At 20.6% G+C, this 15154-nt stretch overlaps 1 protein-coding gene across 6 annotated transcripts; it reads right to left on the reverse strand.

Moving 5' to 3' along the window:
- Positions 1–1362: 1362 nt before the first annotated feature.
- LOC122858703 (elongation of very long chain fatty acids protein AAEL008004-like) lies at positions 1363–10314 on the reverse strand. 6 transcript variants are annotated; one of them, XM_044161798.1, is made up of 9 exons: positions 10101–10279; positions 9816–9834; positions 5763–5925; positions 4956–5146; positions 4610–4690; positions 3341–3424; positions 2802–2858; positions 2625–2730; positions 1363–2557 (listed from the first exon to the last, which is right to left on the reverse strand). In XM_044161798.1, the coding sequence occupies exons 3-9, from the start codon at positions 5818–5820 to the stop codon at positions 2070–2072; spliced, it is 1065 nt and encodes a 354-aa protein (XP_044017733.1). In that variant the 5' UTR covers positions 5821–5925; positions 9816–9834; positions 10101–10279; the 3' UTR covers positions 1363–2069. The 6 variants fall into 6 exon arrangements, with proteins under 6 accessions (XP_044017733.1, XP_044017732.1, XP_044017734.1 ...); XM_044161797.1 differs by having other exon boundaries at positions 9816–10314; XM_044161799.1 differs by lacking the exon at positions 9816–9834.
- Between the last annotated feature and the right edge of the window lie 4840 nt (positions 10315–15154).

A 15154-nucleotide genomic window follows, 5' to 3' on the forward strand; every position in this document is an offset into this window, starting at 1 on the left:
TTTTTTCTTTTCTCATATCTTATTACATTTTCGTGATTTTTCTTTTTTTTTTTCCACCATTATCATTGTCATCAGTCAAATACATTTACAAAGAAAATTTACGTTACTTTTCTCTCTACAATTTTCATCCCCTTTTTTTGTGTCTGTATAACTTTCATCCCCCACAGTCTTCTCACCTATTGACGTCCTGTCCCCACTCTTTATCCTGTCTCTCCCCCACTAACACTGTTTCATCCCTCTGCATTGCAATTTCTTTCTCTATGACGTAATGGCTACGTCAGTAAAAATGAGTAAAAACCATGCATTTAATTTAACTCCCAGTGCCATCTATAATTTTTTTTCAATGTGTATTTTATTTATTAATTTTTATGAACAAAAAAAAAATATTTTAATAGATAAAATTAACTTACTTATTAATAAATTGCTTTAAAAAAAATTATAACAATTACAAAAATATATGAAAATCCATACGCAGAAATTAAGGACAAACAGTAGCACTAGCTTAAAGTTTTTTTTTTCACCATAAATAATTATGTCTTCCGGATTTTTAAAGGGTTAAATTATTTTTTATTACTTTTAGTGTATATTTTGTAAAATTTTCAGGTAAATTATTCAAATGCAATTAGAGGATGCATCTAAATTTCTAAAAATTTTCAAGCATACACTAGTCAATTTAGATTTTAGTCAACTTGAAAAAAATATTAACAGCAAAAAATAAGCGCTATTTTTTTTTATGAAAATATAAATTCAAAATATGTGTTGCGCATGTGGTAATGAGAGTAAAGATATTCAGCTAGAAATAATAAATTTATTGTTTTTATTCACCAAGATACATTTTTGAATTTAATACATTTTTATTATTATTTATTATCAATTTTTAAATCTGTATTTTTCCTCAAAGGCACTTGCTATTGTGTTGGAAATTTATTGATCAATGTGATGCTAGTAATAAGTGAATTAATTAATTTTGTTTAATTTCTAAACTCAGAGAGTGTATTTTTAATTAAATTACGACCAAGATTTTTACAAAAAAATAACGTCAAGTCTTGGATACGTAAAAGTGTAAAAACAAAAGGCTTTTATTCTCTCAATTAAATAAGAAGACAATGCCAATGCTGAGAAGACAATGCCATTCCAAAAAAACAATGATAAAATAAATTTTGATCGAAATAATATTATTTTAAAAAATTCATTTTCTTTATGTTTATTTTTGTTATTAATTTATCTTAATGCTAATTATAGACTAAGTCTTAATCTACATAATCCATAGGTTAGTTTTTTTTTTTTTTGTTTTTATTTCCCTTGGGATTAAAAATATCCTTGGGATTTTTTTTTCATAAAAAAAACAAGTACTTCAAGTCGCTGAAATTATAATTTAATTATTTTATTTATTTATCATACAAAATGAAAATAAATTCCCATGATTTCCCAAGTTTGGCTCACTCGAACATTACATTTAAAATCCGTTATACATATATACAATCATCGCGTTTTTTAAAAAATTAAAAACAAAAATTTTTTACACAAAAAACGCGCAGCTTATAATAATTTATTTAAATATTTTTTAATTATATAAATCATTGTTTAAATATACGACAGTATAAATCCAATGTCATGAGCATCGTCAATTAAGAAAAAAAAATAATTATTCTAAATTAAAATTCGTACTTAGCAAGAAAAAAAAAAAAAACTAGCCTATTTACAAAATAAAAACAAATAAAAATTTCAATTATACATGATTATTTTTATACAAAAAGATTTAGATTTTAAAAATTTTCAACCATAATTGTCCAATGATAATTATTATTTATCAATAATAATAAAATATAAAATTTAAAAATAAAAAAAAAGAAAAAAAAACAAACATTGATTATCACGATTTTCGTAGTACCAATTTTCCATTAACTTCATGTTAGATAATTTTTAAATGGCACTCTACTATTATTCATTTTATTCAACTTTATAATTAATAAATTTTTGTTATTTTTTTTATTATCTTTTAGGTATCTCTCAATGTTATTAATTATTTTTTTGGTAATGCAATTTGAATATATAAATGTGATAAATCATCAATCAGTTGTTTTGTATGATTTTCTTAAATTAACATCATTCGTTGCAATTTCACCTTTGACATAATAATCAGCAGCATCTCGTCTTTTTCCATTAGTCGATGAATAATTTTTTCCATTTGAAATATTATTTGGCATACATGCACCAGTAACAGCTTCAATCGTGTCAATTGCCGCTGATTTAACTCGACTTTTATTATCTTTACTAACATATTTTTGTTTGTAGAAATTATTGAATAAAAAGTAAAACATAACTGCATGAAGACCGACAAACCATACAACAGCTTTTGGATAATTACAATCAATAAATACTAATTGAAAAGCATGAAGTATTATTGCTAAAAATTGTATCATTTGAAGAGCTGTTAAGTATTTTTTCCACCAAAGATATGGTTGTATTGATGGACCAAGTGCTGCCAGTAGATAATATGAATACATTATAATGTGAACAAATGTATTTAAAAGACCGAAGAATGTTGCATGACCACCTGAAATTAATTACAAAATAATTATTGTTATTTAGCTAATTGTTTTTTGTTATTTTTTTAAATTTACCTGGAGTATATTTGACACCAAACCAGACGGACATTGGCATTATTCCATGATGAATAACATGAAGAGGTGAAACATGGTCAGTCTTCTTTCTCATCACAAAGAAGATCTGTAATTATTCATTTATTTTAATGACAACTAATTAGGAACTTTTAATTGACATAATTTTTTTATAATTACCGTATCGAAAAATTCCGTGAATTTCGAAAAATAGTACCACCAACATGCGTGCGCCATCTGTTTATTTGATTGATGATAAATTAACAAGAAAATAAATATTAAATATTAACATGATATTTAACTAAAATTGCATAAAATTTAAATGGAAATTATGAATTGAAATAGACCAATGATTTATAAGAAAATATCAAAGAAAAAAGTATTTTTTCTTCAAGAAAAAAAATTATCAGATTTATGTGATTTTTTTGTTTTTTTCGTAAGCTAAGTATAATAAATTTAAATAATTTATGGTAGCTTAAATAAGCTTTTTTTTGAGCATTAAAAATTTGTTTAAATATTTATTGTTAATGATTTTTAAATCAAGCTTTAAGATGGAAAAATAAATTACTAATTTCTACAATGGATTTCTGGAAGAAATTGACTAGAAAAAAAAAAAATTTACAAGTCGAGTTTGTTCTTTCATACTCAACTATAATTATCAACTGTCTTGTGATTGTTTATTTTATTTTATAAATATATTAATAGGTGTGAAAACCCACCCTCAGTACACGGGGGTCATCTTGTTTTTCTATAGGTTGACACCTTAGCGAATAATGACCAGTCAGCCATCCACTTATTGATATCTGTAACCACAACCAAGAGAACGCGTACCTTTTATCATGTGTTAATTTAACCATAACCCAACTACATCAACATTTAAATATACAATTTTTTTTTTTTTAACAATGTCCTTTTATTATTTTATTTGAATAATTTGTGTTTTTTTTTAACTCGTCATTTGAGCTGTAGAGCCTTTTAACGCTCTTTCACCATTTGCAACTGTAAAATTTATTCAAAAAAAAATACAAAAAATAATATACACCAGCAATGCTAAAATTCTTGTACAATTATTAATGGATAAATTTTTTTTTTATATTTATTTGAATTCAAAAAAATATAAAATGTTTATGACATTGTTTTGGTAAATTTTTTTTTAACGGTTTTAGTTCATTTTTGAATTTTTTTTTCCGTTATTTTGTATTGTTTAAAGTTTGACATTTTTTAAATAAAACATTAACGGTTTTTTTAAAATATTTTTTTAATATTCTTTTGTTGGTATTATTGAATAAGAATTTAAATTTTGTACAATTTATTTTTAAGCTGAGTTTTAATTTTTTTTTTAAACAGTTATTAAAAGAAGAAAAGAATAGATTTTTATTTAATAAATTTTAAATTATTTACTTTTAATTAGATAATTAAAGAATGTAATTTTAGATAATATTATTTAATATTTTTTTGTATAAATAATAACATTGTTAAAAAATTGAAATATTATTTAAAATTAATTTTAATTTTCAACAATATTTTAACAATATTTTTATAATACAAAAAAATATTATAAAATTTTTTTATGAATAATTTAAAACAGCTCATAAATAAAACTGCCAAAAAAAAAAAATTTGATATTTAAATAATCTATAAATTAAAAAACCATGAAAAAAAAATTCACCTAAATTTAAATAATTTACCAAAACAAAAATGTCATTTTTATTGTACAAAAAAATTTAAAAAAAAAAAAAAATTCTGTAGAAAGAAAATATTAATAAAATAGTTTTATATTAGTAATTTAAAACTAAAAAAAAAGCACCAACTAAATTTGTATTTATTCAAAAAATACAATGAAAAAAAAATTATATATGAAACCAAATAATTTATGTTTCAAGCAAGGAAAAATAAATAAAAAATGATTTAATAAAAAAAATGATAACAGAAAAAAATTTATTGAATGTTCCATATTGAAGTTTTCCTGTTGAATAAATATTACTTACTCTCATTGCTTTCGGACTGTTTGAATAATCAACTGGTTGACATCTAAATGAATAATCATTCCACCAACCAGAAGCAAGACTCTGTGATTTTATTGAAATTATTATTCATTAATTATTCACTAATTTTTTTTTTCAATGTCATAGTAATTATCATTATCATAAAAATCATTTGACATTGTTGGCATTGTTACTTTTTTTTTACTTTAAAATCTATTGTTAATATTTTGTTGAATTTTAAATTTGTATTTACTGATTGTGAAATTCAAAAATGTACATTTAAAAATCATGTTGTATTAAATAAGTTAGTATAAAATAATTTAAAAAATGTTTTTCATTTTTTCTTTACCTCGTAGAATATCCATGTTGAGAATATAACTTGAAATAAATTATATGCAATGAGCACTTTTTTAAGCTGAAAAGGTTTACGATTTTCCATAAGTTTTGGTCCGAGAACTTTGACAAGATAGACATAGCTCAAACATATACCAGCAGTATATAAAGGTGAACTCATCAAAAACCATTTTGTTGTTCTTGGATCTGTAATTATTAATTTATAATAATTTATTAACAAAATTTAAACTGAATAATTTTAAACGTTTAAACAAGTTTAAAATACCAAAAAAAAAAAAAAAAAAAATTCTTTATTTTAAATAGATTTATACAAAGACAGTACAATAGTCTGCTAAAAAGTCTCAAGGATAAATTTTTTATAACATGAAACCAAAATTTTAATACCTGCTCAAAGACCTTGTATATATATTTTGACAAAAAAAATATATTTTTTTTATTTAACAACAAATATAAATATTTATTTTAAAATAAATTTATTTTTTTCTATTATAACAAATTTGCAAAAAAAAATAAATTTCATTTATAATTTCAAACAAAAAAAAATCAGTTAATAATAAATTTTTATTTATATTAATTTCATGAATTAAATATATTTTTGAATTTTTGATAATTATTCTTTTCAAGGTCATAATAAATTCCTTGATTTTTTTTTTTTTTCGCTTTCACAGATAAAACTGGCCACGACCTTGTCAATAAATTTTTAAGTTTTTGTATTCTCAGCTGGTATAAAAACAACGTAATATAAAAATTAATTTTAACAAATAAAAAAAATTAAAATAATTTAAATTAATTAATTACTCACCGGCATAAGTATCAAGTATCTCATGAAAATTATCCAAGTACTGCATAACAATCGACATATTTCCAGGAAAAATTTTCACAAAAATTGAAATATAAAATACTTTGGTCCCAGTTTTTGATAATTTAATTATTTACAATAATTATACAATTATCCTTTAATTAATCTGTAACAAATAAATATAAATTCCATTAGCAACAATAAATGATATATTTTTATTTATATTTTTGATGCTTGGATAAATAAAATATATTTTTTCGATGTGCAACAATTGTGTTACGATTAACTCACATAAAAGTTACCACATTATTTTATAAAATGTATTACTCAATAAATTTATCGAGCCCATTGTCACATTGCATGAACAACTAGGTGAAATAAATAAATAATCTATTGCACGTTATTTGATATACGCAAGATTCTACAATAATTAAGTAACTAAAAATTAGAAATTTATTTATTTATCCTTAAAATAAAATTTTCAAAATCATAGATTAATTAAAAAAATTAATTGATAACAAAGCCTGCAATAATTAAAAATATATTATGAAATTTATTAAATAAATTCAAATAAAAAATGGACTTTAAATTTCATTTTTCACTTCGTCATGTTTTTTTTAAATAAATAATAGCATCATAATAACAATTAAAATAATAATAATAATAATAATAATTACAAGTATAATTTTCAAGTATTTTATTTTTTTCATTTATTATTTAAATAAATAATTAAATTTTCTTGCAGTTTGATTGAGTGGACGGATGTGCATACGAGTTTAAATATTAATGAAGTTGTGACTTGACCTACGACCTGTTTTTTCAATAGCCAATAACCACATTGAATAATTAATAATAAATTCAATTTTACAATGAAGAATAATAAATATAATGTCTAGTTTTTTTTATTTTTATTTTTGTTCCAATTCATTGATTTAATAGCTGCTTTGTATAGCTCACATTGAGTTTATGAATGTTTGTGTGTCTTATTTGTAATGAAAAATTAATTTACTATTATGTTCAATAGCATTTCAAAATATTCAAGTTTCCTTATATTTTCAATTTATTATAAATATATAAATATTTCAATTTTAAAACGTCGCTATATTGAATCATCAAAATCACGTCGTCAGGCAAGAGAAATACTTGAGAATTGCGAAAATTGTATACATTAAAAATGGTATAAAAAATTAAATAAAAAAAAGGAAAATAAAAAGGGGCCATCACCACAAAACAAGTGCAATTTTATTCATTGCACAATATTTTTGTCAGACACTTTGTTCAATTGACCAAGTTCAACACAACATTTACAATTTTCAAATTAAAATTTTTATTAATTTCTTAATTTTCAATTCAAATTAAACATGAAAAATTAATTTTAGATTTTTAGAAAATTATTATAGCTACTGAGTGTATTAAAATAAAAAATAAAATTTTTATATAAATTTATAAACACAGGTAAAATAAATTGATAATTGCAGTCTGTTTTGTGTCATGTGTAAATGAACCTTGAATGAAATCCTACGTGATTAGAAATTTAAATAAAAAGCCTACTATTTTTTTTTTTTTTTTTTCTAGTAATTACTCATGATGATACACAAGTAGCAATTTTACAATTTATAAATAATTGTGTGTCTATTAGTGTCGATATAATTAACAATAAATAAAAAAAAAGTTAGAAAAAAAATAAAATTAAAGATAATGTTTTAGTAATTATTTATTAAAATTTTAACAAGTAGTTGTGACAGACAAGTGCAAAGGCTCGTTAAATACAAAGAGAGAAAGGGAGAAGCCAGACAAATTGGGAGTGACTAGTTGCATAAGGAAAAATGCGATGTAGTAACGAGACAATCGTCAAAATATTGCGTTAAAAAATAATACAAAAAGTGTATACATGTTTATGAATTATTTTTTCTTTTTTTCCTCCTTACATATACTTCCTTTTTTTATATTTTTTATTTGCGAAATGATAACCTTGATAGTCTATTGAATTATTTAACACGTTCAATTTGTGTATAAAATATAAAATTAATTTACCTATTGTAAAATTTCTATAGATTAATAAAATTTAAAAAAATATATCTCTCTATGATTTGAACTCGTTGGAATGCAGAAAGAGTTTAAAAATTTTCCATTGAAATTTAATCCAGTCTGGAGGTAAATAAATAAGGAAAAAGAAAAAATATCAAGTTGTTTAGTTCGCTATCAAATCTTTTGGATTTGTCGTGATAATTTTTAGTTATTATTACAAGGTGGATATGTAGGCAACATACCAAGTTTACTATGGGGAAAGTGCATTGACTGTTAGTGTCATTTAACATTGGTCTAACGCATCAAAACACTTTTGGATTTATCAAGCACCATCCGACAGTTGTCTCTCGACTTGAGGAACTACAAGTAGCTAAATTTTTTATTACATAATTTTAAATTAAAATAATAATTTTATGTTTTTTTTATTATTTAATAAAACCCTTGAAAATATTATTTTTATATTTATTTTAAATTCAAAATTTAATTACGTTCATTTTTTTTTTTTTTATTTTAGCGCTAATTTAAAATTACAATTTATTTTTTCATTCGTTTACTTTGTTTCAATTTGTTTGAGTAAATTTTTTCTACTTTTATTTGAATTTTAAATATTTAAAAAAAATTATATACAACCGCTAGGTAAATTTATGCAATCAATCATTTGAATGAATAAAAAAAAAGTATAAAAAATGTAATGTAAGTGGTAATGAATAATTAATTTGTAATTAGCAACAAGCATGTTCAAGTATTAATAAAAAAAATTAACTGTTGAAACCAGTTGATAATTAGTAATTAAGGTGACTTTCAATATTCAAATATAAAAATTATATCAATTATGAAATTGTAATTTAAAAAACACTCTTATATTTTTTTTCGATTTAACCGATTATTATAGACACTGGTTTACAATCTCGTGTATAAAAAATTGCTACTATTTATTTACAAACAAAATAAGACAACATGCAAATGAATAAATGATAAAAAAAAAAAATTAAATCATTTATAATTCATATCACGAGGCTGTAATGAGATATCAAAATTAACAATTGTTAGCAAATGAATTTACAACATTGTGCTAATTAAGTTTCAACAAATCAATCAAAGTTAATTAAATGATTTTTTTTTTAAATGAATTACAAGGAAGTTTAAGATAATTTTAATAATAATTATTTTTAAATCATCAAAATGACTCAATATTGTACAATGACTTTTATTTTCTTTTGTCTAAAAATATAATTATTTACATGTTTACATTGATCACCGTAAACGTCAATTAATTTAAAAAAATATATAAATACTTTGTCGATTAATTTCAAATTGGCATTTACTGAAACTTTATTATTGATTATGATAAAAAAAAAAATACCAGACAATTAATGAGTGTCCTTCTTTGCTCAGATTGACTTCCGCTAAATATATTTTATTTTTATTTAATTCAAGGATAATTTTTTATTTGTCTCGCGGTGAAAATAGCGGGGGGAGTTGAGGAGGAGGCTAATAAATTAGAGAATGTTTTTAAATTTAAATTAATACCGAAAAAGGAAAAATAAAAATATTGAGAAAAATAAAAAATTCATTGTTAATATACATTGCCAAGTCACTATAAATCTGTACACGTGCATCGAAAATGAATGAGGCTATTTTATTATTTACAAAACGTTATATTCTATCATGTAAATTAAAATAAAAATAATAAAAAAATACTTTAAATAAATAAATATGAATGAAAAATTAAATTTTTTTTTTATAATTTTCACGTAAATACGAGTTTATTATTTTTTTTCTTTTTTTTTTCCTACAAAAATCACCTGAAATACAGACGAAGCACCGGCAGTCGACATACTTTACGTAGATAATTATCGTTGCGTAACAAAAAAAAAAAAAAAACTACAATTGTTGCTGCATTAAAAGGAAAAAAAAAAAAGATAAATAAATAATTAAATAGTTTTTTTATAAACTATTTCATTTGCAATGTAAAATTAACAAAATTAATAAACGATTTTAAAATCAATAATATCAATAATATCTTACCGACACTATTTTCTATAAACTAGATAAAAAAAAATATATCAAAATTATGAAAAAAAACATTCACAATTAATCACAAATCACTTGAATATAAATAAATTTTTTTCCATTAAAATATAATCACAATATAATATTTAAAATTTCCAAAAAATTAATATTATTTTCACTAATATATATATATCAAAACTTGATGAAATATATTGTATAAAATAATGAAATTATAATGAATCAAAAAAAAAAATTAAAAATCAAAATAGTTAAATGTATTGATTATATTTTTTTTATTACCATCACAATAAATATTATTGAGTGTAATAATAGTGTCACAATAAAAACTAGACAGTATATATCTAATATATTAATATGTATACATGTATAATGTATATATTAAAAAATAAATAAATAAATATAAAAAAACTATTATGCCACTGGCTCTATTCTCTCCCGACAACTACAGACTGACAGCCGCTAAGCCGGAGCTATTGCTTTTAACCTACGCGCCATGTTGGTATTCGCCCCTCCGTAATAATAATCCCCCCACAACCCCCCTAGTCCATTAATCATTATTTTATTTCTCTTTACTCTTCACCTTAATAAAACTATCACCATATTACGTTTGTGTCAAATTTAACATACACAAATCTTATACACTTTGTTTCTCATAAATTTTTTTAACTTTTTTTTTCAATTTTTTTACTTTTTTTTTTGTTGTATTGTATTTATACATAGATATATTGTTACAATACGTTCATGCGCATAATTCACCTTATTTTTATCAACCTGTCTCTCAATATAAAATTTTTTTTTTATTTTTTTTCAATTCGATTTAAATTTTTGTATTATTCTAATGCCTTTTTTTTTAAGATTGACTTTTAATGACGTTTTTGTGACCCTTTCGTGAACTTGCAAACAGGAAAAATTTTTGACTTTATAATTAATTAATTTAAAATAAATTATAATTAAGTTTTTTATTTATTTTTTTATTTTTTTTGGCTTAATTGTAGTCAAATAAGAGGCAATTGTTTTAAAAAGTTAAAGAAATTTTTTTGGTTTTAATTTTAGTTGTTTATTTAAATCATTAATTGTTTATTGGAAAATTTGTAATTTATTATTATATATTTTCTTTTTGTGAATGAAATTATGAGAGGTAGGTTTAACTGGCCTTGTGTTTATATTTTTTTTATTTTATGACACTTTTGTGTGTGAATTGTGACATGTGCATTACCGCAAATAGACTAATGACAAGTTTATAAATTTTTAATGATTATTTATTGATTAGTTTATTGTGTGGTTGATTTTTTATTGTTGCAAATTAAAATTGTAATGGAAAATGATAAAAACAAAGTGGATTCGAATGAATATTTCATCGGCAATTTTAATTGTAAAGCTCTATGTATTTTTGTTTTTTAAATTTGAAATTTTTTTTTTTTTTTATAATCTTTGACATTGATTTACAAAATAATAAACATTATATAAATTTTGTATTTTTATTGGGTTCAATAGATTAAACATTGGCAAATAATAATAATATAATAATAATATTTTTAATAATAAATTAAATAGTGCAAAAAAAAAGTTAATTTGAAGATACATTTCAAATTTTTAGTGGTCAAATTCCAGTGATAAATAAAATAAAGAAAATTGATAATTTTTTTGAAACTATTTCATCTAAAATTTATAGAGTTGTCATGACCTTAGTCACTAAATAATATAAACAAAAAAATTTAAATATATTTATCTTATTTTAATTATTTATTCAAGGTCATTAAGAGGACACATAAATAATTTCCATAAAAGATCAACGACACGTTAAAAATTCGACTGACTAGATATTATTTTGATTAACCCAGTGAAATAAAAAAATTTTTTTCGTATATAATTAACGGATTGAATTTAAAAAAACATTAAAAATTATATTCCTTTATCAAAAAATAAACAAACACGACATTTAAAAATGAAAAAAAAAAGAAAAAAAAAAAGCCAACAATTAAAGTTTTTTTATTTTTTTTCGTAAATTTTATTATTATTGTTGTTGTTTTTGTTGTTGTTGTTGTTGATGATGATAATTTTGTAAATGAATGAGATGTCTTGGTAGATAATTTATTTAAAAATTTTTATAAAATAAAAACAGGATTTAATATTTAGTAAACATCGTAAAAAATTTTTGATAATTTACGTCATTCGAAATATTAGTTTCAATCGATATCCGTGATGAAGAAAAATTTAAACTATCAAAATATTATAAAAAATATTTAGTTAAATGAATAATTAATAATTAAACAATGAAAAAAAAATTAAAAAATTTTTGTTTTTTTTTTTTTTTTCTAAAAAAATAATATTAATATTAATTTTTGTTTATTTATTTATTTATTCATTAATATTATTATAAAAACGAATGATAACTTAATTTTTTTTCACATAAATTTCCTGTTGATTAACAATTAAAAATTGGTTTATTAATTATTCAGAATTAAAATTCATTGAATTGCAGAGTTCAAAGAAACATGATTGGCAAATTTCGTATATTATTGCATACAATGTGAATAGACAAAAATAAAATTAAAATATTAATAAAACAATTAAAATATTAAAAATTGAAAAGAAATCAAAATAAAAATATTAAAAATAATTTTCCAATAATTTTTAAATCGATTTCATAAATTTAATTTCTCCAAGATTTAAAAATTTCGATAAACAAATTTGACTTTTATTTTATAAAAAACAATTAAAATTATAAAATTAATGTAAAATTTAAAAAATCATAAGTGTGTAATTTTACGATCCATGATTATTTCGATTTTCATGATTTTCTTTTAAATGTAACACTACCATTTCGATTTTAAAGATAAAAAATTTCAACTATCTAATGGAACAATTAAAATGGCCTTAACCTACTATTTTTATTTGGAGTGTATGTAGTTGCATACACGATGAGCAAACAAAAAATTTATATCGTGCTTGTATTATTGCAAAAATTACATCATAAAAATTTCCAGGGACGAAGGTGATTTTTAATTTAAAAAAAAAACTAAATTCGCTCCTAACAAGCGAAAGTTATTTTTTAAATTTAAATCAATTTATGTATTTATATATTTAAATACCTAAACAATTATATCACAAATTTATGGACTTTAAAAATCTATAAAACCAATCAACAATATTCGAAACAAACTGATAGTAAATAATTTTTTTTTCCAAGTTAAATATCTCATGTAACATAATACTGTAGCAAGTTTTTATTAAATAATTTATTTATTATATAAATTCATTTGAAATAAAAAAAATTTATCTGTTTATATTCTAGTGTTAATAAAATATTAATTACAAATTTTTTATTTATTTTATTAGACAGTTAGACTCGCAACAATGTCGTAAATGCAGGGAAAAAAGTTTAAGTTCAAGACCTTTTTATTTTAAATTATTTCAGTTATGTATAAATTATTATTTTTTATTCGAAATTTTTAATATGATGATTTTGCAATATTGTCATTTGTATACGTCATTAAAAGAAATTACAATTGATAATATTGTAGTGTAATTGAATACAGTATAAACACTGTAACAACATGGCTTATTAAAAATTCGCATTAAAAATTTATAAGATAAATGAATATTCGTATAAAAAATAATATAATTTAATAAAATTTTATTATCATTTTTAAATTTATAATTACATTTGCTAAATAATTTTTTTTTAATTTCAAATTTAATTATATTTAACGATCTAATTGTAAATTTGAATAAACGATAACACGCAGTTCAATGACATCAAATAAAACTCAATGACTTTTAATTTTTTAAAATAAAAGTAACATTTAAATAAACTGTTTTATAATTTTAAATTAAAAATAGAAAATAATTGTTAATTTTTTTATTTAAATAAATCAAAATTAACTTACCAAGTTGATAATAATAAAACAACAAAATTCCACAATAATCACAATGATTGCGCAAATAAAAAACTCGATGAAAAATTAACATAAATATAAACATAAATAAAATTATGAATAAAATTAAAAATTAATTTTTATCTCACAGCAATCAACCATTTATCAAGTAAAAAAAAATAATTAATAAATTTTTTTTGATATAATAACAAAACAAATAAAATACAAAACTTGATTTAAAAAAAAAATTATTATCACATGCTTTAAACGTTATTAAATTATTTATATGTGAAAAAAAAATTTATATTTTGTTTTTAGTTGATAAAAAAAATTAATAATTTATTGTAAAATTTTATGAGTTACGTTAAATATTTCGAGTAACACTCACACTTGGTTTCTAAGTTTAAAAATACATCATACAAAGTGAAACTGTTTCAACTTTTTTTCAACTTTTTTTCTTGATATTTATTTTTATTAAAAATTTTTTATTTTAATTTTTATAAATTAGAAACACTAATAGTTTTTATCAGTCATTTGTATTTTTATATTTTTTTTTCTTATCAATATTTCGAGTATTTTTATAAATTTGATTCTACTAAGCTGTTTTTTTTTTTGTTTAAAAATAATAATTATTATTTGACACGTTTACAATATGACATTTCATTTTGCTTGTATTGGTGATTTATTGAGTTAACTGTTGACGAGAGTGTCGTTGTGTATGCGTTTTTTATTTTTTTTTTTTATTTAAAGTTTGATTAGATAAGAGTTTAGGTGAGTTGAATATATACGTATGGTTAAATTACTTTCAGTTGATTTTATTCAAATTCGAAATTTCAGTGTAATTACTTTTTAAATATTTCGATTTTTAAATTTCGATTGAATCAAATTTTTGTATGGTGAAATTTATATTTTTTAGGTGAAATTTTTCAATGATATAAGTTGAAAACAACGAAAAAAATAAAGATAAAAGTTTCTCAAAATAGAAATGACAAATTAATAATGAAAAAAAAACAAAACTAATTAGTTTTAAAATTTTGAAGAAACGAATTTTATTATTTTTCAAAAAGATAAGATAAAAATTTCAAATAAAACATTTTTAAGTAGAATAATAAAATTTTATATGAAAAAAATAAACAAATAAAACAACAATTGAAAATAACAAAATAAAATTTAATAAAAAACAATTAATTTTAATCTTAAAAGCTTTTTTTATTTTGTCAAAAATCAAAGTTTAATTTGCCTCTTAAAAATCATAAAATTCGTTCAACAATAATGTCTATATTGCCAACTAATTATTCTCAAAAAAAAAAAAACGAAATGATACTTAATTTTAGTAAAATAACATGTACTTAATAATTATTATTTAATTTCATTATTTATTTATTTATCGGTGTAATATTATGTACAAAAATATAATGAAAATTAATAAAATAATTATTACAGAGTTTAAAATTT

The sequence above is a fragment of the Aphidius gifuensis genome, linkage group LG6 (genome assembly GCF_014905175.1).
Source record: "Aphidius gifuensis isolate YNYX2018 linkage group LG6, ASM1490517v1, whole genome shotgun sequence".
Taxonomy (NCBI): Eukaryota; Metazoa; Arthropoda; class Insecta; order Hymenoptera; family Braconidae; genus Aphidius; species Aphidius gifuensis.